We start from the raw sequence: 25,345 nt of genomic DNA on the forward strand, positions 1-25,345 counted from the left end.
AACGCTCTGAAGATATGATGTTTGTGTGTCCCATAAACTTCAAAGGGTCATAACTTACTCAAATAAAAAATAAATTTCACTGTAATACTCCACGGCATTTCTTTTCACTTGGAGGTATTTATATGATGCCAAATATCGACTTTCAATGCCCAGCCATTTATCTTGGAGAGATGGTTTTGTTTGCAATTCTCAAAAATTGCAAGTATTTTTATATAATGGAAAAGTGGTTTTTGAATATATAAAAAAAAATCACTGCAATGTTTTAGTTTAAAACTTCCCCCAAAATTTCTTTGTGCAGAGAAGAAGCATAAACATATCATCCCAGAAAGTGAATATTTCTGGAAGTTGTAAGTAACAGATAAGAGATTAAAATAGAAACTATTATGCAACCTTTAACTATAACTACTCCTGACATAATACAAATAATTAGAGTAACTGTAAGTCAGTGGCAAAACTTCCAATGACTTCAGTAGGGCCAAGATTTCACCCTACTCTTAGTGAGTTTTTAAACCATTCTGGATTTAAACTACACTTTTTTTATTAACTTTATATTTCCCCTCCCCAGTATTCCAAAAGGCATATTACAGGGTAGCCAAACCATGGCTCATGAGCTCTTTTTCAGTTAAGGTCCAATTCACAGAGCCTCCCTTTTCCTCTCATTCTCTGCCTACCAGACTGGGGCGGGGGAGCTTGGGTCTTCTGCTCTGAGGTGGGTTCATTGGGCTAGGACCTTCAGTCCCTCACGAGGCGCATGGGGCTTCAGCCCCACTGGAGCACAAGTGGCACCTCCCCTGGGGCTGAAGCCCTGAGCCTGGGCAGGTGCACCCGGCTCTCAAACTTCTGAAGATTATCATATGCAGCTCAGACGATCAGTAAGTTTGGCCACCCTTGGCATATTATAATATCTGCCCACCTAGATGGGAAAGAAGTGCAGTGAAATGCATGGTGAGGTAAATCTGTGTTGCCATCTTGTTTCTGTTCTAGGACCAATAAAATAAAATTGGACTAAGTCATGATTACAGGGCAAGCTTTGTTTTCAATCTCTTTTTATCCCATTCGAGTGCACTCCTCAACTGACTGGCTTGGCTTCCCTCACCTTTCCCAAGGGTGGAACCCAGTGGTCCAAACACCCATAGATTACATCTACACTGTAGACCTCTTGTGGCAGCGAGTAGCTATACCCCACAGTGAAAAGCAGGCTGCATCCACACTGAGTTGGGTAGCTACAGAGGCAGTGAAAGGCTCTGGTGGGGGGAAGCGGTGGGAAAGGCTTGTTAGCGGGAGCTGCTGGAGCTCTTCCCTGCTGCTGGAGCTTTTCCCTGTGGCAGTGGGCAACTACACTGCTAAAAATAGCGGTGTGGATGGGGAGGCACCACTTAGATGAGAAGAGAGCCTTGTAGAGTACGTACCCAAAAGGTTCAGGCATGTTTTTACTTGACCCGTCAAAGCAGTGCCTAGCTATCTACACTGCTATTTATACCCATGGTAGGGATGTACTATGTACCGTATGCGCACCACCTAGCACAGGGCTAAATAGTGGTGTCGATGGTAAGCAGAGTCAATGTGATTTTTACCCTACTTATTTAAGGTAAATACGATAAAAATCACACCTGAACCCATAGGGCATGTACACTGCTCAACTGTCTACACACCCAAGCCATGCCTCCCCCATCTACACAGTTATGTTTCGCAGAGTAGTAGCCCACATTGCTTTCGCCCTCTCATAGAGAGAGGCTCTAGAAGCAATGAAAGGTTCTGAAAATGGGGGGGAGGGGGAAGTGTAAAGGGGTTTTCACCTTGAGTGCCTGCAAGTGATTAGGTGTGGTACTACAGTCAGTTCTCACCCATGGTGCCTCCTGTGGGCTGCTGGCCATCCTTGCCAAGTCTTCAGTTGTTTGGCCTTTTAGCCAAGTTACAAAGTCCCAATAAACCTCTTCTGGGGTATTAAAGAGTCCAATAAATAAATAGGCCATTTGCCCTCAGTAGGATCTTCAGCCCCAACTCTGGCACCTTAAATTCAGCCCTTTGTGCAGGATCCCAAATAAGCCCTGTCTCCTCCTTGGGGCTTATACCACATTACCTGTGGCCGGCATAGGCACGCAGGCCCACCCGCTACTCTGGGTTCCAACCCAGGGACCCTGAAGTCAGCAATATGGGGCTGCAATATACAATCCTTTGCTGCTATTTCCGTGGGTCTCATCCTACCAGGCCCTTTTTATCTCTAGCCATATTCTAGGACCAGTGTCCCCAGGTCCTTCTCTCTCTGCAATCCCAACTGAGTAAATTCAGCCATAAAATCTGACTGACTGTCAGGTTTCTTTGCCCAGAGAGCAGCCTCCTTCACTCTTCCGCTCCCACCCGGGAACTGACCTGCTGAGACTCTGTAGCTCCATCTGTCTGAGCCAGCCAGGCCCTGATTGGCTGTTGCTAGCCCCTCTAACCCTTGGAGAACCAGGTTTCTGTGGTTCTTCTTCGAGTGATTGCTCATGTCCATTCCATTGTAGGTGAGTGCACACCATTGTGCAGGGTTCCCGGAACCTTTTTCCCCATAATAGACCCCATAGGGCCGGCTTTGGTGCCCCCTGGAGTCCCGTGCACATGCCGCAGTATATGAAGCACTACCGGCCCTACGCCCCCTCAGTTCCTTTTTTCCTCCCGTGAAGGTTGCTGGAACTAGCCTTGCTCTCTGCAAGTGCCATTCCCCTTGTTTGAACTCTTTGTTATTCAAAGTACTTTAGTTAGTTTTAAGTAGTATTAAGTGTAGTTAGATAGAAAGTCCCTGAGGGGCTTAAGGTGGCCGGGCCATGCCCCGGGTCACCTGGGTTAAAGCCATGTGCCTCCTGCGGGAAGGCTTTCCTGCTCAGCAACCCCCACAATCAGTGCCTTAAGTACCTGGGGGAAGAGCAGAGGAAGGATAAATGTAAGATATGCAGGGCTTTTAAACCACGGACCCAGAAGGACCGAGAGGTCTGGTTAAAAGCCCTGCTCATGGAGGCAGTGCTACGCCCGGCGTCCAAGCTGTCCCGCTCCACGGCACCGAGTGTCACCTCGGTGCAAAGTGCACCACCCGCACTGGGATCGACTCGGCACCGAGCAACATCCCCAGTGACGAAGAAGAGGCAGCGTGCAGAGTGCGGACACTCCCCTGCACCGTCGGAACGGGCAGGGTCGAGTGTAGAGATGCACCGGCCATGACCCGTCGAGTCTTCTCCGGTGCCTCCCCCGACTCCAGGAAGTGGGAGAGTGCCCCTGCTGACGTCATCGACACCAGAGGCATTTCAGGCGGCAAGAGCCTTGTTGGCCTTGCCCACGCCACCTCCGCCGCCACCTCCACCGAGGGAGAAGGGGCCAGTGTCCCCGGACGAGACTGCGTTGGGTCCCCCTGAAGGGCGGTGGAGATTCCCGGTCTGGGGAGGAAGATCTCCCACCGGACAGCTACCGGGGGTAGAGTGAGGACGCTCCCCCAGCAGTCGCTCCAGGTCGGCATCGTCAAGCTGGCCTGCTTTGACTTGGGATGCGGAGTCTCCATCTCAGCGCCGATGTCAGTCCCCGGCACTGGAGGCAGCGCAGGCCAAGAGGCAGCACCGTTCGAGGTCCGCCAGGCAACACTCAGACACCTCCGGCTTCACATCCACGGCACTGAGTTCGCCCACACCGAGGCAGCACAGAACCCAGTCACCGTCGGAGGATTCAGCACCGAGGGGCCGCCGCGGCACGGAATCCGGTCACCATGCGAAGACCCTGCATTGTGCAGTCCCAGATGCGGAGCCCAGTCGCCAGAGTCAGGCTCGGCACTGCGGAGTTCAGAGCAGCGCTGGTCTCAGTCACCGAAGGGTAAGCAGCACCGTAAGTCCTCATTGCCGAGACGGCGCTTCGGTACCTCGAGCTCCTCAGAGCGCACCTATACTCGCTGGCACTGTTCGCGGCGACGGAGGTGGTCCTCATCGTCCTCTAGCTTGGAGGCATCGAGAGAACAGTCTCCGGCACTGGGTGGTGCCCGGGATTGAGGCCATGCACGGCACCACAGGTCTAGTAGCTCAGAGTCCCACAGGGGGGACAGTCCTCGAGACAGCTGACGCCCCCAGAAGGCACCACAGCTGGCAGCGCAGTCAGCCCCAGCTTCGCCCCAGGGCCCCATAGGGTATCTAGATGGACAGGGACTACAATCCATCCTGTCAGTGGGCTTCGGTCCATGCCTCCGGCTCAGGAGAAGGCCCATACACACGACTCCTTGGACGAGGAGTTGGACCCCATGGAGAGACCCTCTACGTTGCATTCCTTCGTCAGGTGAGGGAACACCCACAGGATGCGCCTCGGCAGTCCTCTTCCTCCTCACCAGACGAGGCAGTTTCCCGGACAATATGGTGCCACTGGAGGATTTCAGGAGCTCCTCAAGAGGGTGGCCTCTAACTTGGGGCTGGAGGTGAAGGAGTTAGAGGAGGCCGATGATACCCTCTTCAATGTGCTGGCAATGGCTGCCCCAGCGAGAGTGGCCTTACCAGTCCACGACAGTCCAAGATTGTAAAGGCCCTGTGGCAAACCCTTTCCTTGGTCACCCCTGCGTCAAAGGTGGCCGAGAAAAAGTATTATGTCCCGACTGAAGGGTTTGAGTATTTGTTTACTTACCTTGCCCCAGGAATCCTGGTGGTAGATGCAGCCAACCACAGGGACAGGCAAGGTCAGCCAGGTTCCACTCCCGGGACAAAGACATCAAGAAGCTGGATTTGTTTGGGAGAAAAATGTATTCATCAGCAGCCCTGCAGTACAGAATTGCCAGTCATCAGGCCCTCCGGGGTAGATACAATTTTAATTTGTGGGACTCCCTCTGGCGGTTTGCTGAGGCCCTGCCCCAGGACCAGGACGCAGACCTTACCACCATCCTGAATGAGGGAATCACGGTGGCTAGGGCAGTGCTCCAGATAGCCAGTGACGCTGCTGACTCGGCAGGTAGGGCCGTAGCCTCCGCCATTGCCATGAGAAGGTGCTCGTGGCTGCAATCCTCAGGCCTGCCCCAGGAGGTGCAGCAATCAATTCAGGACCTCCCCTTCGATGAGTTGGCCCTATTCTCTGATCAGACTGATGCAAAGCTGCATGGTCTGAGGGACTCCAGAGCCACGCTTCGCTCCCTGGGCCTGTACACACCCCAGGCTACCAGGCAGCAGGCATGGCCCCAGGCGCAGCAGCAGCCAAGGCCTCCCTCTAGGCCGTTTCAACCCTATGGAAATAGAGACAGGAATAGGGGGTTCAGAAGTAGGAATCAACCCCCCAGTTCGTCCTCACCCCCCCAACAATGGTCCCCTACGGGGTCAGACAACAGGTAAATAGTTTATCCCTGCCCTTTGGCCTACCCGCTGGTGGCGGACTCCCCAGGCAATGATGAAAGGTGTTCCATTCAAGGAACTGGTCCAGTCGGTCACTCTAAATTCTGATGCTTCCACTGTAGGATGGGGAGCCAACATCAGCGCCGACCCAGGCAATCAGGGGCTCTGGTCAGAGGAGGAGAAGCTCCTGCACAGCAACGTGAAGAAGCTGAGGGCCATCCGTTTAGCGTATGAGGTGTCCCTCTGATTCCCAACAGCCAGAGTGGGGAAGATACTGACAGACAACACCTCAGCCATGATTTGCATAGACAGGCAGGGGTGAGAGCACCCCTCGGCCCTCTTCAAGGACTCCTGAGAGTGGGGAATGACGAGGCAGGTAGCCTCAGCAAGTCGTTCCTACCCCGCCACGACTGGCCGTTGCACCCAGACGTGGTGGTGATGTTCTAGAAGGGAGACCGCTGCTCTCCCACCCCATGTCGGTCAGGTTCCTCACGGTGGTGGAGAGGCTCTACCTGCAGGTCTGTGACCCGGGACCTCCCTGGGGTCTCAACCAGGTCCTCTCGAGACGCACAGGGCCCCCCTTTGAACCCATGGCTTCAAGCCCCCTGCTCGTGCCTTCAGGAAAGGTAGCCTTCCTGGTGGCCATTACCTCAGCTAGGAGGATCTCTGAGATTAGGGCCTTGACCTTGGAGCCCCTTTATACAGTATTCCATAAGGATAAGGTGCAGTTGAGGCTGCATTCAGCCTTCCTGCCCAAGGTGGTTTCCCAATTTCATTATAACCAAAATAAATTTCTCCCCATGTTTTTCCAAACCGCACGATTTGGAGGAGGAGAGGAGATGGCATCTCCTTGCGGGTTACATCGTGCATCAAGTTCTGTGACCAGCAGCGAGGGTGTCCCTTCCGGGAACCATCACAGTGCCCAACCAGAGCTCAAGCGCCATCGACCAGTAGGCGACAGAGGACATGGGATTCAGCAGGGCCGCGCTGACAGCAGCTCACTGTAACTCCTACCTACCTCCAAGGTATTGCTTGTTAGTCACCTATAATGGAATGGACATGAGCAATCACTCGAAGAAGAAAACAAGGTTACATACCAGTAACTGTTGTTCTTCGAGATGTGTTGCTCATGTCCATTCCACAACCCACCCCTGTCCCTGCTGCCGGAGTTGGCAGAAAGAAGGGACTGAGGGGGCGTAGGGCCGGCAGTGCCTCATATACCGAGGCATGCGCATGGGACTCCAGGGGGCACCAGAGCCGGCCCTATGGGGTCTGCTAAGGGGAAAAATGTTCCAGGAACCATGCACGGTGGCGTGCACTCACCTATAATGGAATGGACATGAGCAACACATCTTGAAGAACATCAGTTACTGGTAAGTAATCTTGTTTTTCCAAAGTGGCTGCTCCAAAGGCAGGCCTGGAGAATCCACCTTCGCTACTCTGTTTCTCCCATTTTGGTGCTGACTGGGCTGGGGTTTAGTAGGAGAGTGGGGTCTCTTGTAGAGAGCTGCAAAGACCAGGTATACCCTGCCACAGGGAGGCAGCATGGAAAGTCTCTACTGGCTCCAAAGCCTTCCACTGCTGTGGGTAACTACACACGCAGTGTGAATACAACCTGCTCTTTACTGTGGCATGTAGCTACACATACCCTGCACGCTGACCCCAGTGGAATGTGGTACAGACATGCCTTTAGACTTGATGACTAGGTTGCAGCCCCACCCAGTTTCCCAACCTTGTTAACCAAGCAGGCCAAATTGAGTTTTCCACCTGTAAAACTTTTCCTGCAGGAATCTGTGACTGCAGCTGATTTAAGTGACTGAAAAACAGCTTCATCGGAACAAAGCATTATTTATTCACCCAAAAGTACCTAGCACGTAGAGCAAAGGGCAAAAGTGACAAAGGCCTATATGCATATTTCCCCATACCTATACTTTAATCTTTCCTTGCCAGCTTTTGTAAGCTCTCCTTTGCCCAGTTATCCCCATCTCTGGCTGGGAGAGACATAGATTGCCTTCTGCAGCATGCTCTTTATGATTGTCTCCACTACTGGGTCTCTCTGACAGCATGCTGATCACCCACTCTCCCCACCCCTTTTTTTAGGTCAGCATGCTTAAGGTTTTAGCTTCCTCTCTCCTTTGGTCCTAGGTGTAGATCTGGGAAGAGTACACCTTGCCAGACTAGCTGGCATCTGGCAGTTATTCTGCAATCAGTCACTTTCCTCTTTTTTTCCTCAAGGACCCTTGATGATATTTATGATAATACCTTATTTTTTTGCCATTGTTTTATTTCCTGTTGGTTACCCTCTTGCAGCCTCCTTTGATTTAACGCCACATGTTCAGGTACGATAATATCACAGGTAAACTGAGGTGCATATATTTGTTTTAAAAAATACACAACTCTCTCATTCTCCACAGGCTATAATAAAATAAACCCTGGTTCAGGAATGCACTTAAGCATATGCTCACCTCTCATTGACTAATGAAACTTAAGCATGTGCTTAAAGTTAAGCTTACATATTATTCTGAAATGGAATCCTTTCTGAATTGAGTCTTACTATATTTTGAAGAGTTGAGAAGGAAAGTGAAGCAATAGGAGGATCAAGGCTCCCAACTTCTAAAATGTAAGGCCCTGATCTTGTGATTTTGCTTGTTTTAAAATCAGCTTGGGGGCACAGTGAACTGCAGGACTGGGACCTAAGGTATAAAACAATTGCTTAACAAACTCATTTTATACATTGTCTTAATGTTAAGAGCACCAAAACAGCCACTAAGTAGTGTGTGGGGAGCAGCGGGGGAGGTTGTTGGTATTTTTTAAAATTATACTAAATGGTGAGACTGATGTAAATCACCTTTGGCTAAAAATAGGCACTCCTGAGCTAAGATCTTATTTGAGGACTTTTAGCACACAGCACCTTTTTATGGCAGTTTTAAACCAGGGCAAATAGGTATTTCTAATGGAAAGATTAGTACAGCATTAATTACAGTGATATTAAATATATACTTTCAACTTTAAGTAAAACATCACCACTGTAATTTGTATCATTTGTGAAAGCGCCTGCTTACTTGAATGCTAAATCAGTACAGAAGCAATCATACTTCATAGTAATACACACAGTTTTTGTATATAGATATATTTGAGAACCAGACTTGAAGGGTCTGTAAACGTGAAGGCCCTGATCCTGCAATCAGATCTGCATCAGTGGGCCTTTACAGATCCAGTTGACTTCAATGGGCTTTGCACAGTCTGAAGGGTGCATTCATTGGGATCCCTTTGTAGGATTTGGGCCTACAGTCAGCCCTGATGTGGGTTAGCTCCATTGGCTTCATTGAAGGTGCACCTGCTTACATCAAGGCTGAACTTGATCCTAAATATGGTTCTGCTGATGTCTGTGCTGGTTCTGATGAGGTCTGTGTTTTAAAGAGGCCAATGATTCTCACTGAAGATGACTACGCAAAGCTTTATAGTGAATTACAAGATATGGATCTTATTTATAGGAGCTGAGTACTGATCTCAAAGCAAGGCTGGCAAAGGAGATATAAAAACCATCTCTTTTGGCAGCAAGGGGAGACTTACTGCTGGAGATTTGGGTTTTTTCTAATATATTTTGTAGAGAAAATGGAAGGACCCCTGCCAGGAGACAGGCTCAAGACTGATTTGTTCCCTTGAGTTTGCATTTCTGTTTCCAGGTAGAAATCGAGCAGCTATCCTGAGATGAAAAATGAACCAAGCAGAGTCTGCCTTCTTGCTGATCTTTCACAGCTTCACCATTTTGGGTTTTAGATAAAATCTCTACTGCTCTCATTCAGTCTCCCCCATTTCACAGTGAATCTTGATACAAACACAGCATGATTCTGGTTGCTTAGGAGCCTTGAGTTATAGTTGTTTGTTTGTTCATTTCTGTTATCACAGAGCCTAGGAACCCCTAGTCATGAGCAGGACCCCACCGTTCAAGACAATGTACAAACACAGAGCAAAAAGGAATCCCTGCCCGAAAGAACATGGAATCTAAATATGGGACAAGACAGCGGATGGATACAGACTGACAGGGTGCTCAAGGAAACAATGAGACAATATTGGTCAGCATGATTGGCGGTGGTCATCATGCACCCGCATCCTAACTGTTGTCAATGTTTTTTGTAGGCATCATGGCAAAGGAGAGTTTCAAGAAGGGATTGGAAGAGGGATAATGCATTCATTTTTCACTGAGAGCTCCTCCCAAGCATGTGGGGCAGCATGGAAGAAAGCATGAAGTTCCTTGTTTGAAAATTTAACAAGTGAACTGTGGAGGCTGGCGTTATGTGTCGATCAGAGGTGGAAGTCAGCATCTCAACAGCTAATAATAGATGATAGATCTGGTGGGAAAAGGCTGTAAGGGGCCTGGAAAGCGAAGACAAGTGGCTTTTGATTGATGCTAAAGAGAAAGGAGAGCCAGTAGAGGGATGCAAAGAGAGGAGTAACATGGTTAAAGCTGTAGGCGAGGCAAATGATCTTTGCAGCAGTATTACGAATGGATGTGAATAGGGCAAGATTACATTCGCCCAAGGCCAGAGTAAATGATGTTGCAGATCGAGATGTGACATAATGAGAGCCTGGAGGAGTGTTAGCTGTGTGGATGGATAGGAAAGACTATCTTAGAGAGGCAGAAAGAATCAACAAGACATATTCTGAGTGTGAGGATCTAGAGGTTATGGACCTGAATGACTGGCAGAATGGTGATGTGATCCACAGAGATTGAGAGACATAGCATGGAGGGCTGGAGGGAGCAGCGGGATATTAGGGGCTCTGTTTTAGCCTCATTGAGCTTGAGCTGATGGTTAGACATTCACAAGGAGATGTCCGAGAGAGAGGCTCAGATTTTAGTTTGGACAGGATGAGACAAGTCTGGAGTAAAAAGGTAAAAGGACAGCATCCTTTGGATCCCCAACAGAAAGTTGGAAGGGGGATGAGAAGGATCTTCTGAAGGACATGCTGGAGTGATTAAAGAAGTCTGAGGAGAACCAGGAGAGGACAGAAAAATGGAAGCCAAGGAAGGACAAGATTTCAAGAAGAGGAGTACGGTCAACTGTTTCAAAGGCGGCTAAGAGGATGAGGATGGAGCACTGGTTCTGAACTTAGGCTAGGAAGAAGTCAGTATCGACTTTAGTGAGAGCAGTTTCAGTGGAGTGCAAGGGGTGAAAGTCTGGACTGGAGGCTGTTTAGGATGGAATTCAAAGAGAGAAACTCCAGACAACGATTGCAAACAGCATGTTTAGTGAGCTTAGAAATGAAAGGGAGAAGGGACATGGGGTGGTAGTTGGAGAGGCCAGTGGCTCAAGGGTAGGTTTTTTTGTATAGTTTTGTTTTTTAAATGGGAGAGACTAAGACATCTTTTAAGATGAGAGAGGCTTGTATTGGGAGGGGAAAGAGCCAGAGGAGAGTGAGAGATGAAGGAGAAAAATGAGGGAGAGGATGAAAGTGGGTGCAAGGGAGATCAGGAAATGAGATGGGGTTCCTGGGGCAAGTAGAGCAGTCAGAAAAGGAGAGCACATGAGAGCTTCTGCATCTGTGCCATGGAGGCAGAACAATTTGTAGGAGGGAAGAGGACAAAGGAAGACAAGGTGTGCTGAGAGGAAAGATGCATTTTGTTTGTCAGTTTTCTCTTGGAAGGAATTGGTCAGATCCTGTGCAGAGAGAAGTGGAGGCAGGAGGGATAGTTTCAGGACTGAATCAAAGGTGGCAAGTAAGGTGGCTGGGATTTTGACTATGGGATTCAATTAAGTTGGAGAAGCAGAGTTCTACAGCTAGGAAAATGGCAGACCAGAAAGAGGTGAGAACAAATTTGTAGTGGAGGAAGTCAGGCTGGACATGGGATTTCCGTCAGAGATGCCCTGCAGCGCAAGAGCAGAAGCACAGGAAGCAGATGTTGGGGGCAAGCCAGGGCTGGGAGTTGGTAGGGCAAAGCTTGTGATGGGAGGGAAGCGCACAAGAGTCAAGGATGGAGGAGAGTGAAGAATTGAGATAATCAACAGCCATATCAATGGAAGAAAGGGAAGAGAGGGCAGGCAAGCGAGAACTGATGAGAAGTCATCAACCCTGATGAATTGGAAGTCACGGAAGGGTCAAGTGATGGGGGAGGGAGGGAGGAGGAGGCACTGATGGGTGATTCTAAAACAGATTGGGTGATGGCCAGAGAGGGGGAAAAATCAGAGAGAGCAATGCTTAGTGAAGACCAAGTGCTTCAGTGAATGGCCCTTTTGGTGAATGTCAACAGGCAGAGTTGAACAAGGGCTGCAGGTCAAATGAAGAGGTGAGGGCAAGGAAACATGCAGCTAAGGGGTCGGCTGGGTCACATGCATGTAAGTTCAAGTTGCCAAGGATGAGTGTGGAAGACTGTGAGGAGCGGAAGACAGAAAAAGTCAGAGAGGAAGGCTGATGGGGAGGAGTCAGTGGTTAATAGATGACAACAACATTGAGAGGAAGAGGAGAGGAAAGCTGGCTGCCATGTTGTTCAAAAGAGGAGAAAGAGTGGGAAGGGGGAGGAGGAAGGAGGGGAAGTGGGAAGGGGGAGAAGGAGAGGAGAAGTCAACCATTCTCTCCCCCCCCCCCTCAACCCAGGCTGATCCAGGGTGGGGAGTGGGAGAAGGAGAGGCCTCTGTAAAAGAGATCTACTGCAGAGGCAGTGTCAGATGAAGGGCTCCAGGTCTCTGTGAGAGCCAGGAACTGTGGGGAGCAAGATATGAAGAGGGGGATGGCTGGGAATTTTTTTTTTTTAAGAGATGGAGTGGGCATTCCAGAGACAGCAAGAGAAAGGAAGAGGAGAGGGAGGAAGATGGGCATGGGGTTAGGAATGGTAGCACAAGAAGGGAAGAGATGAGGGTGGGGAAGAAGGGAGGGCCATGGTTGGGGCAAATGTCACCAGGTGTGAGGTAGAGGAGGCAGAGAAGGGTGTGGATGTAGGATCTGGATTGGTGCTGGTTGGAGGAGTGGGGAGATTGGAATGAAGAGGGGAAGAAAAGAATGTGGTGAGGGGGAGAGTAACAAGGATGTGGAAATGGAGCCAGTCGGGGGAGGACATGGAGGGGAGAGCAGGAGGAGGATAGATGATATGATGCACCAGGGGTGTGATGAGAGCCATGGGTGAGCAGCAGATGGATGATGATTGGGCGAGGGGAGGAGAGTTTGAAAAATTCTGTGAAGGTACTTAGGATGCAGGGACTGGGTCAGAATTGGCTCCCTGATGCTGATTCCCACAACATCTGCCAGGCAGCTTGAGTGCTTTTCTCAGGGAAGGGGAAGGAGACAACCAAGTTGCACGGTTGCAAGGATCTGGGTGGGAGAGAAGGGACACTGGGACAGCACAGGGATAGCTTGTAGCAGGACCTCCTGTATTTTTGGTGAAAAAAGTAGTTCTGTAGAGCATCATTTTTATAGTTACAACCTTCAGGAAAGGTAAAAACCATATATGAGCACATTTTTCTGCGAGTACAGTTAATTCAACTTGCTATTTGGAAATTGAGTAGTTTCCTTTCTGTTTCCAGCATCGTAACTATTAATAATGTTGTTATTGTTTATACAGTGCCAGAATGAACATGGCAATTTACAGATAGAGTAAAACATCATTCCAAAGACCTTTAAGATCTAATGCATGACTGCATGTAGCTCTTTGTAAGATCAGGGCCTAAACCTGAGACTAATGCCCAAGATTTTCTAGGCTCCAAAATCCATATTTAAGACCTAAGTGTGGGATTTTCAAAAGTGCCTAAGTGACTTAGGAGCCCAAGTCCTACCTCTGAAAATTTTGACCATTATGCAAAGAGAGAAGAAGAAATGGGAGGACTTAGGGAAAAGAAAGACAATAGTAGTATAAATGAGATTGTGCATACCTGGGTTATTGCATGCATCTTGATGGCGCTATTTTTTTTTAAAAGGTAAATTTTGTGTGCAGTTCAGAAGTTGATAGTTTTAATTATAGTTTCTTATTCCATAGTCTATAGCGACTTGACAGTTTTCTTTTTTGATGAAAGGTGGAATAGAATGCAGCTTGATCTTCAATAGTATCTCTGCTTTGCAACAGTGACAGATCTTTGTTGTTATTTAAGCATTGGCAGTCTACTCAAAAGCTGTACAATATACAAATTCCAAATGGTCTCTGCACTAACAGAGCAAACCATTCCAAGGCTATAGCCCTGCATACATTTACATACATGAGTAACCTTACACGTGTGATTAGTCCCATTGGCTTCAGCCATAATCTCTATATCCATTCCCCAAAAAAGTCTTTAGTGTGACTACTTGTGTAAAGTTACTCATGTGTAAGTGTTTGCAGGTTGGAGGCCTACCCTCATAGCTCAAGGGATGAGTATAGTTAGCATATTTATTATTTTTATTTTATAAATTGTGTTGGTAATAGATTTAGATTGACATTGGTTAACATTTGTAGTTAAGAACTAGGTTTCTTTGCTTGTAAATGACTAATTGGAAAAATGGTAAGAAGCAGATGTGTGCAGTTTGATGTTTTTAATACAATATATGCAATGTAAATTAATATAATAGCTGGTTGCTGCATTGGTATTCAGATGCTAGCTGTAAATTCATCTTAAGTAATTGACATTGCTTGTGCTGGAGCTAAAGCAATTGAACATAATGCTTACAAGGTATGTAAGAGCAATATCCAAGTGATATATTATGGTTTTACAATGCAGTATCGCATCACCATTTGTAGGGTGAAGTAAGGGTTGTTCCTGTAGCAGTGAGGTTAATATGTTTCCCTGTAGACCATTACTCATCCTTTATCCTTTTGTCTAGCTACCTTTCATATTTTTTTTTATAGATTAAATCTTATGCATGTCCCTGTACATAAGTGTGTGTTTCCTAGTAGACAAAGAAGCCCTCTGTGCTTCATATGGTAAGTCTGGCTCTCTGAAAGTTACATTCACTAACTTCCTTGAACTGCCATAAAAAATAAAGCATGTTTGGGGGTAAGAGCTGAAGGGAATATTCCAGTTCTTGTATGTCTGTTTATCTTGTTTGTTGTCAGCTTTGGATAAGCCATGCCAATGGGAAATGCTTGCTTCTTTACATTGGCACTGCAACATAGCTCTCTCCTGATCCTGCCATGCTGCCAATTGCTCTTATGGAACATTTCTTTGTCGTTGGACTGATGACGTGTGTGCTTTTTGCTCCATAATTCAGTAAACAGTGGCTGCTTTAAGAGCAGTCTCTTCTGGGTCCTTTCCAAGACATTGATGTTTGTAAACTTTGTGATGTCTTCTCTATTTAGTAGTTTTGTTGTTATAAAAAATAAATGCATGATTGACATTGGCATTCACCTTTATGGCATAACACGAATAAAAAAAAATCAAGATTCATCACAACTGTACAGAAACCAAATTTCATGACTGGGAATAGTAAATGTATATAAGTAAATGATATAAAATAAGATCAGATAAAATCATTAGCTTTTTCTGACCTGATTCAGAAGCACACCAAAAGAAACCAAAAATTCAAAATTATATATTGTAATTATTTTTAACAATGCAATTCATAAGCATAAAATACATAAACCACACTTTATGTATAAACAGCTGTATTGCCAATCCCAAACATTCAAAAATCATGAGTCAGGCCTCCAAAATCATGAAATTGGTTTGAAAATCATGAGATTGTTTTAAAATAATACATTTTGGGTTCTTGTCATTTGACTTTTGGTTTCTGAACTATTAAGCTACTCTTGTTTCAATTGTTCAAGCTTTTCTCTGCAACCATGGAGGCTGGAAAGCTACTTCTTTTACAAAATGAAAGCTCAGCTTCTCACATGATCTCTTGATTTAAGCAGCTGGAGCTTTCAGAAAAGCACTAAATATCAAGAGAATCAGCAAACAATGAAACAGTCTATATAAATTAAGCAGTGATTGAAAATTACACTGAGCAGAGGGTTTTGAACAATGCTAAAGCAACACTATTGCTCCAAGTAGAGTAGTGGCTGTTTTTCAAACTTGATTTCTCTTGACCACTTCCAGGTAGCAAACCAATGCTGATAACCACTGAGTTCTGGTTTGACAGAAGTCACATCTGTCAATCTAAGGAAATGTAAGGTCCCAGAGTTAGCTTTTATAAAAATAACATCATTAAAAATGTTTCCAAGAAATTAATGTTTTTGAATTTCTGTCGGGGGAAAAAGCCCATTTAAAGAACTGTTCTTCCGCAGTGTTTGCAGCCAGGTACTGCTTGAGAACCAGAAAGTGAAACTAAAAATACACAGTAACAAAACTGAGTAGTTTATTTTCATTGTCCAAGGTGAATGAAATGCAAAGAACATAAATGGTGGAAAGGAAACGAGATTTCAAAAATTTCAGTTTTAATATCCAATGGGGTGGGGAAGGGGTTGGTGAGGCAAGTGAGGAGAACACTTCAAAAATATAATGAGCTGGACATCACTTTGGGCAGTCCATTGACTGTAAAGGAGCTGTGCCGAGTATCTGGGCATTAATTTTATACACAGTTTCCATTTAAAAGTCACACAATTCTGGTTTCTATTTATTTTTTCTCCCTCATTCTGTTCCAGTCTGGTCTAAAAGCACCTGCTGTCTTAAAAACTTCTTAGGCTAAAAAGCAATGCTTTATACCATCTGAAATCTCTGAAACCCTGACTCATTCAGATGGTAGAAAGCAATCCATCTCTAAGCTCAGCATTTATCAAGCTACTGAATCCCACAATTAAACTGAAGTGGGGGAGAAGATGTTTATCAGAATGATGGGATTTTAAAGGCCCGAGTCTTCCCAAGTCCTTGTACAGAGCACCCAGGTTATGCAAGTCTTTTATGTGCCAATGAAAATATGAGTGGAGGTTTATGCATCTGCACAAATAAGGTTAGTTGCTAGGCAGTGCTCTGCAGTAGACAGGAGCAGCATTAAACCACCTGTGTATCCTTTCCCTTCCTCTCAAATGTGCTGAGTTTAAAAGAGCTGGAATGTAAGTGAAGAATAGGCATTCCTGAGGAAACATGGGTGAAATATTGGCCCAATTGAAATCAATAGATTTCATTCATTGACTTCAGTGGGGTCACGATTTCAGTCTAGGTTTTAGGTCCAGTCCTCATCTTGCTTATGAGGCATGTGGCTATATATTTCTCTTAGGACTTACTGTTGTCCACATCATCCCCTTTTCCAGTCATGAAAAACAGCCAGTAAAATCATCTTCCTTGCCTGTACTTCTTATCACACCAGTCCATGTCTAAACCCCTCTGCTTGCTCAAGCAACATATCAGATTGTGTTGCCTTAGCACCATCATGTTTTACATAACTCTGCTCCCTCCCTACTTGTCAGACCACATCTCTTATTGTATTACTCCGCTGCTCCTCCCCTAATCCAGAGATGCCAGCCTTCTCCTGCAACAGCCCGTGCTTTCTTCCACTCTTTCCTTTACTCATGGAATGTCTTTTCTGGAGTGCTCTGCAAAGCCACTACCCTCTCCACCTTTAAATCCCTTTTGAAGATCCAGATCTGTGATGCTTACAAACTATCTAAGTAATCTGCTTTTCTGTTTCATTTATTTATCTCATGATTGACTCACTTCTTACGTAATGCCTACAAAAAATGTGCTGATTAAGTTTACTTCTTCTTTCAATGTAATTAATTTTTTTTAAAATGCATTGCTCCATCCTGCTTTGCATTAACCTTTGCTGAGTTTCTATGTAATCTAGGATAACTAGAGCTGTATAATCTTACTGACGTTACACTGTTTCTTCCTCCTTTACCTTATTGTTGTCTTGTTTGCCCCCTTTTTCTTGCATCTTGTCAGAAAAGAGCTCCTGATCCTGTAACTGGCTTCAGATGAGTAGAGCCCCATTCAGTTCAGTGAGGTGCCATGCAGATGTGGGGCTCCAGCCACATCAATTGCAGAAACAGCGCATTAGTTTGTAAACTGCTCATGGCAAAACATATGTCTTTATGGGAGAGCTCCAAGCACAATTTTGGATACCACTAAAATAGTAACTGATAATACACAATAATGTGTTAAACATTATCTCTTTATGCTCATGCTGTCGCCAACATTGCAGATGTCTTTAAGTAGACAACTTTGCAGTTTTTTAGCTGAACTGAATTTATTTTAATGGGAAAGTAAAAATGCAGAGATGGTAGAGGTAGAGTTTGATTATTGATTAGCCAAACAAGTAGTTTTCAAATGTTCTATGTTCTATACATTGTCAGAAAATAAAATGTAAAATAACGTATTTTTTTCTCATTTGGAACATAATGAGCAGTATCTATTTGGGGATTGCTGTTTGTTATATAGACTTGTTACTATATTGAAATTAAGTCCCCATTCCTTCAAATGATTACATACATGCTTAACTCTATGCATCTGAGGACTCCCACTGAAGATAATTTTATACACCTGAGCAATCCTCTTAAGTGCACACTTAGATGTGTGTGTGGGATTGGAGATAAATTGCATGTGTGTGTATTTATACTGGAGATTTGTTTAATGGTAATGGCTCCTGAGGCAACTTCTATAGTCTGAAAGAGGCTATTTTGAAATTTTAATTTGGTACCAGTAGATTTGTGAAGATGTCATATACCATGCCAATGCTCGCCAGACATAATTAATATTTGCTAGACAGTGTGGCAGCATCCCTATAATTACTAAAGGCTCCAGTCAGTTCACTAAGGGCTAGAATTCAAATCCCTATATTCCCTAGGAGCACCTTGAGTTTGGGCAGGGACTGGAAAGCAAAATTAATGAAGCTAATTTTCTGGTTATTTTCCATGCCAGATGGGGACAGGTAATACCTATGGATGAACAATATCATTAGGAGTTGGTAATTTGTTAGGAAGATTGCAAGGGAGCTATCTTTGAATATAGGAGGTTGTCTTCAAATAGCTCTCCCAGCTGCGATCACTTATTGAGTTTCAAGTAATAAAGCAGGATGAAATAGAATCTCAAACTCAAACTTTCTCATGTTGACTTTGGACTGTTACAGATCATGAGGGCCTTACCTAGCAATGCCACGGTAGATCATGTTTTTTAATTTTTTAAAATTTTCTCTTAGCTCAGCTTATGATACCAAAACAAGACAGAAGGTGGCAGTAAAAAAGCTTTCAAGACCTTTTCAGTCGCTTATTCATGCAAGACGGACCTATCGAGAGCTTAGGTTGCTTAAGCACATGAAACATGAAAATGTAAGTGAAGAGTTTGTACTTTCCATTGTTTCTATAAATGAAAATTTGTAAACTTAAGTTTAACGTACTTTACCTACACTCATATTGGTAAAGGACATGTGACTTTTCCCTGCCTTCACAAGAAACCATTGCTCTTCCAGGAATTGACCCTAAATCCATTAAAGTCGATGGAAAGAATTCCATTGACATGAATATGTGTGAATAGACATTAACAAAGGTGTCTTTTGTTGAAAGCGTGTTGTTACACTAGTAGAGAAGGGCAGAGTAAAGCATTAAACCTAAATAAAACTCCAATCTGCATTTGTCTGTTTGGGATTCTACTGCGCAACTAAGGCCAGATTCTGTTCTTATATATACAGCTCTCAGTGAAGTTAGTGGGAGTATAATGTGTTCATCTGAATACTGAGTTTGGCCCCTGACATGGGTGCAAGCTGCTAGGATTTATGGCCCCGATTCAGCAAGGTACTTAGCATGTGCCTAACTTTAAGCCCAGTTACATTGATTTCAATGGGACTACCAGCATACTTAAAGTTAGGCATGCACTTAAGTACCTTGCTGAATTGGGGCCTTAATGCTGTTGATTTCCCAGATTTAAACAAAAACGAAAAAGAATGCCGCCTGTGACAGGCAGTTACGCAATACTAACAGTTGAGAAGTGGCATTACAGTGGATTGAAAAGTATGGTGGAGAGAGGAGGTTACACTTATTTCAGTAAGCATGTATACAAGACAACGTAAAGCATAATTTAACTTTAAGTACAATGGAAGCAAATCCTAATCATAGTCTGTTTGTTCTATAATGGGAGATTAGGTCTCCTTCCTCTTGACTTTGATTCCTCTGAAGTCTTGTTCCATTTTTTCATAAAGCAATGTAATTTTTGTTTGCACTTAGATACCTTTTTTCTAGAGGCAAAAACAAAACAAAAAACAGCAGCCATTTCCATTCAAGTTCATCCAGCTCCTGTGTTGGTTTTGCTAAGTTTTCAGGGTGGAAACCATGTTCATATTCATAGTTTCAGAGATTTTAAGCATAGCTAGCATAAATGATGTGTATCATGAATTTCTGAAATAAAAAGGAGATCACTTTTTCTGTTTCAGGTTATAGGATTACTAGATGTTTTTACACCTGCAACTTCAATAGAAAATTTTAATGAAGTGTAAGTAAAATTTAACATCAATATGACTAATTGATAAGCTATTAAGATAGATGCTTCAGTGTTGCTGGAAAACATACACAATTTTCTAGTCTAGTTGCAGCCAAAATGAGCTTTGAGAGACTGTGATGTGCCTTTGGTCCCCTATTCAAAAGAGGGATTCACAATGGGATTTTGCCCGAAGGCCTTAGGGCTTGGTACTTAATAGATCACAGGGGCTCACTCTGTTGTCTGGCACATGATTTGATCTTCTGTGTCCCATTGAATTTGTGGTCTGTTCACCTTAACCTTGTTTTGGATGTGGAATGTTTATTCTAGCCAGTGTGTATGGCTTCAGCAACATAAGGAATGCAGGAAAATATTCTGTAGTGAGTGATGTCATCTCTGGGCCTGATTCTCCTCTCCGTTAGCATTAGTTTTCCATTGGTGTAGCCAGTGCTTAAATTAGTGCCAGGGCTGAGTGCACCTGTATGCTTGTCAGTTCATAGATCTGGCACCTCTAGGCTTGCTGCATCAGTTATAAAAGTAAAAAAATTGCTTGAGTCCCAGCATCTAATTGCTTGAGCCCCAGTACCTCTTTCATTGCAATTTAAGCACTGGGTATAGCTTCATCGACCTTAGTGGAGTTGCTCCTGATTTACACAGGTTAAAATGAGAACAATCAGACCCTCAGTCTGTCAGGAAAAACACTGGGTGAAATTCTGACTTCATTGGAGTCAATGGCAAAACTCCTACTGATTTCAAATGGGGCCAGGATTATGCTCACAGAATCTAGATTCTGAGGCATAGCAAATAAATTAATTGGTTAAAGTTGGTAGAGTGCTTTGGACACTTGAAGTGCCGATAAATAAAAAACTGACTTTCAAATGTTTGTTTTTAAAATGTAGGCATTTATAGGTATTAGCCTGGATGTTTGGGGTCTGATCATGTAAACTTTCCTCGCTTCAGTCCTATAGAAATCACTCATGGGATTACTCCTGTGAATAAGGGCATGAGGCACTTGAGCTACAGCTCCCAGGAGGCACCATAGCTGTTCAGATGGACACAGTTCAGTGTTGAACAGAGTCAAAACAAAACATTTTGATCTTGGTTGATAAACTAAAATGAAACATTTTGACTGAGAAATGTGTATTTTTTTTTGTTTCAATCAAAAATATAGAAAGAAAACATTCTGATATTTCTAAATGGAAATTTTTCAGAATTTTCCATTCTGCAAAATTTGACTTTTCATCTCAATTTAGGATTAAAACTAATTTCAAAATATCGGAATTTCCCCTGGGACTCAATTTATCCATTTTGTCCATCTCTGCTCATTGAAGGGAATCTGTAACAGGAGTCTTACAAGCAAAAACAGGCCTGGCTTTTTTATGGGAGATTTGCCTTTGACTTCAGTGGGAACTGATGGGAACCCAGATAGATACAGTGTGGTCCTTCCTGGCCAACAGTTCTCTTGTTCTATGGATCATTTTTTTGGCTTTCTACAGTTGCAGTGAGAATACACTGACCATGTACCTATGGCTATGAATTACGATTGTTACATTATTTATTTTTTTTGTAAACTGCCCAATTTACTGAGTTTGTACAAACTTATCTGGCAAAAAAAAACATATTAAATGTCTTATGGGCTATAAGGATTTATTCTTAACTTGGCAAATTTTAATCTCCTAATTCTGGGGAAGAAGGGGATTTTTACCTCACTATTGGTGGATGGAGAAGTAATACATATGGAAGTGAGTAATTAGTATGAAATTAAACAAAATAGATTTATCTGCTGCTTGTCATAAAATAAGTTATTTTATTTTACAGGTATCTTGTGACCAATTTAATGGGTGCTGACTTGAATAACATTGTAAAATGCCAGAAGCTAACAGATGACCACATACAATTTCTCATATACCAGTTACTCAGAGGTCTTAAGGTACAAGCTGCATGATTGCATTTATTTTATACTCAGCAACCAAAATGTTGTAATAATGAGTATTTCATTGCAAAGGCCATGTTTAAATACATTTTCAGAGCTGAACAGATTTACAAATATTCATGATACCTCTGGTGATTTATTTTTTATAAAACATAGTAAATTTAGAACTGTCCAGATTCCTTTTAGCACTAAAGACAAGACCCCAATCCTGCAAACACTTACACATAAGATTGATTTTGCACGTGAGTAGCCCTATTAATTTCAGTGGGATTACTCGTGTATAAAATTAAGTACCTCTGTGAGCATTTGCAGGATTGGGGCCTATGATTTGAAAAATGGCATAGTAGGATTACAAGATTATAGACTTGCAATAATTTTATATCTAATCTGCTCAGTTTGTAAGTAAAATATATATCTATTTCTTTAGTTGTCGGTGCTGTAAACTCCCCCTTGGATATGGAAGTCACATCAGGTTATTTCTTTCTTCATTTTGGCCTCGGTAATAAAGATTTTTTGGGCCTAATTATACCCTCTTTACTGATGTTGATGTGCCAAGAAGGGGAAAAACCCAGCTTGACTTTCATATCCCAATGCAAGTTCACAGGGCTGAAAATTATAAGAAAAATGCATCTTTTTACATGTAAACGTATCTAATTTTGATGAGACACTGAGAGACAATAAACATGAAACCCCAAAGTGCCGTTTATACTGTCATTTTTCAAAATAGAGTTGCTCTTCAAACTTTAGGTAAGTTATACCATAAATATAGAACTATTCTTTTTAAAACAGTCTTTGCTCAGATTTCACTTTATCTTATCAGTATGCTAAAAGAGTTTTCCTCTTGTTTCTTGTGAAAAGCAAGGACTCCCTTTAAAATATGCACATGAATATCTGCTTGTAGCGAACCCACCATTCCTCTTCAATATAAATGCAGTTACACAGCCATTTGTTTTGTGTGAGAAGAGCCTAGCTTTTAGCCATGTATGCATCCATTGACTTGCATAAGAAGGTAGCATGTGGGTCCAGATGATCAAAATGGAGGTCCAAAATGGAAGTCCAAACTGGAATGAAATTGATGTCTTTTTATCAAATACTCTGTAGCGCTATTTTTGATAGAAGGGCTAGTGTAACCGCTCTGAGAATGTCAGTGTGGTTTTCATGGTTAGTTTTCTTGAAGTGTTTGTATTTGAAAGAGAGAGAACAGTTATATATAGGAGCAAGTCAGTGACATTTGTGTTACCTGCCTGTTAGTATTGTTCGTAGTGAGTGGTTGCTGCTCAAATAGGAATGTTTCCTGACCTAAATCTTAACTCTTTATAAAACCATCAAACATAGCAGAGAAAAAAATATTAATAGAATAAGTGCCTGTTCCCTTTTTCCACTTTCTTCTAACCTTGCATTCTTATCTTTTTCTTTTTTTCCCCTTCTTTGTTCCACAGTATATCCACTCAGCTGGAATCATCCACCGGGTGAGTTCAGTTAGCCACAGAATACAAATCAGTACACTGTGTCAGGCTTGCTGTGGTGATGTTGTTATGGTACTAATTTAACCTTATTAGGTGTGCATGACTAACTCTATGTTTGTTCTGATACAGGACTTGAAACCCAGTAACCTAGCTGTAAATGAAGACTGTGAATTAAGGGTAGGATTCATGCTATTGTGATGAAGGTTCATGTAATATCTCTGAAACTAGAACTTTTCTGAGCCAACATCAATTGTCATTTTTATGTTAATACACATCCATGTATTTAGTTACTGTTGCTGCACTGGCATAGAAAAAATTACATTAATATCTGTATCCTCACAAACATTAATTACTATTTCAGCTACCTTGTGCAAATTGTTTACTGTGAATATAAATCCTCTTAATACTTAAAACTGAGAATAGGAAACACTTAGAATGGGCTAAAAAATGGGCTGATGGGCCCAAAATTTTAGCTGATTCGCAGCTGATTGGTGACACGGCTCCAGGATCTGGCCCCAGGTGTCGAGATTAAGCAGTATATACAGCAACTACCCTACATCTACAGGACATACATTTTTATAAAGTTAACAATGATTAAACTGAGCTGAAATATAGGAATGGGTACTTTGGTAATGCAAAGTGCAGTTAACCTGTGGGATTAAAGCACCTGCAGCTTTTATTCACCTCAGTGGAAGCTGAAGATGCTCAGCAAATTTCCTGATTGGCCTTTAATATTTTCATGCCTGTATGTGGAGTCTCATTTTTGAGGGATTATGGGAAGTCTTTGCTTGATCATTCTCTTATAAGAGCACGTTACATTCTTTATACTCTAAGGTGATAAAGGAGACTTTATATCTTATTTTCTAGAATTTATTTTCTAGAATTTTCTAGAATCCAACATTCCTCCCTCCCCACACCCTTTGGCTGGGTTACATTCCATTTTTCATTATTTTCATTACATCATTCCCTTGTGTGATGCAAAACAGTTCTGGCAAAATCTAAATTGGTGGTGCTTCAAGGAGTAGCCAAAAAGGAAATAAAAAACAAACCAACATATTTCAACAGGAAATGATTAGTTAAGAAAAACGTAAAAACATATTGCTGAAATTCCCTCTCTTTGTACTAATGTTGCAGATTCAAACCATTAATTCATATGGCTCTTGCTTCAGAGGCTGTATTTCATTATTTGCCTGTTTAGAGAAAATGAATAAATAGAAAAGTTATTTTGAAAGAGTACTACAAGTAAAGATGGCATTTTAATATATATTAATCTCATGTATTAAAATCAGGTTAGTTAAGTAGTTTTAAAAGTATTTGTACATAATGTAGCATTAAAACTGGATTGGCATTAGTGCGTTTGAGTGAAATCCTAGGTGTTTTTCCTGTTCCCATTGAAATTGACGGGAGTTTTGCCATTGGCTTCACAAGAGCAGGATTGGATCCCATTACACAAGGTGCTGAGCTTGTCCTGAGAGAGAGGTGGTAGGGGCCAGATTTTTAAAAGTATTTAGGCGCCTTTATTTCCCATCTTACTTCAAAAGCTGCTGATACCCCAGTGGATTGAGTATTCTAGCTATATTATATTATGTTATATTATGGTTTCCCAACAGCACCTCTGCATTTAGGAATGTTTATACAGAGCAGTCATTGTTAGGATGCTGACTAGTCCAAATGAAGAAATTAGAGACCTTAAAGCAAAGAAATGAACTGAAAAATAAAGCTGAAATAACTTTCTGTTGGACATAAGCTTTCCGAAAGGAGGGCATTCAATGGGCAATATTGTGCCATCACATGTGTTTGATATTTTTAGGAAAAACTCCTTTTTCATTTCAGTGGGGTGTATATGGTACACAATAGGCTTTTACTTATGTAGCTTTTATGTGCTTCTCTTAGTGATATCAAAATGTGCATGATTGAATATATGCTGTCTATGCTACAATACCTAAGCACAAGTAACTGAGCTGAGGAAACAAGGGTACATTGGGGCAATTGTGAATAATACAGTGGTGCTTTTAACATGTCATGAGCTGATGTTTTGAGAGGTTGGCACTTTATACATATACAATTCAGGCTTGATTTTCCCTGTTGATGTTCTTGAGCTCTTATATAGTAGCTGTGATTATTGCTATCAAAATAACAGGAAAATTAAACTTAAGACCAATTCCACTGAAGCTCCAACCCTACAGTCATATTACCAGGGACAGACCCTGGCACCAGCACATAGCTCCAGTGACTTTAATGAGGCACTGCATAAGTCTGTCCACTGACATCACAATCAGGTTCTTGGTCATTAAAGGAGTCCATCTTTCTTAGTGTTAGGAT

At 43.2% G+C, this 25,345-nt stretch overlaps 1 protein-coding gene across 6 annotated transcripts in view; it reads left to right on the forward strand.

Moving 5' to 3' along the window:
* Positions 1–25,345, forward strand: part of MAPK11 (mitogen-activated protein kinase 11) — a 50,161-nt gene that overhangs the window by 5,529 nt on the left and 19,287 nt on the right. The window contains exons 1-7 of one of the 6 annotated variants that reach the window (XM_067564330.1): positions 9,243–9,397; positions 14,131–14,205; positions 18,354–18,483; positions 19,581–19,639; positions 21,443–21,554; positions 22,997–23,026; positions 23,153–23,200. In XM_067564330.1, the coding sequence (XP_067420431.1) occupies positions 14,141–14,205; positions 18,354–18,483; positions 19,581–19,639; positions 21,443–21,554; positions 22,997–23,026; positions 23,153–23,200 (444 nt within the window). In that variant the 5' untranslated portion in view covers positions 9,243–9,397; positions 14,131–14,140. Of the gene's footprint in view, positions 1–9,242; positions 9,398–11,910; positions 14,206–15,319; positions 15,390–18,353; positions 18,484–19,580; positions 19,640–21,442; positions 21,555–22,996; positions 23,027–23,152; positions 23,201–25,345 lie in introns of those variants that run through there. The other 5 variants (XM_067564333.1, XM_067564331.1, XM_067564329.1 and 2 more) reach the window with 5 other exon arrangements.

The sequence above is a fragment of the Emydura macquarii genome, unplaced genomic scaffold, assembly GCF_026122565.2.
Source record: "Emydura macquarii macquarii isolate MOO-44397 ecotype Brisbane River unplaced genomic scaffold, CSIRO-AGI_Emac_v2 contig_2636, whole genome shotgun sequence".
Classification (NCBI taxonomy): Eukaryota; Metazoa; Chordata; order Testudines; family Chelidae; genus Emydura; species Emydura macquarii.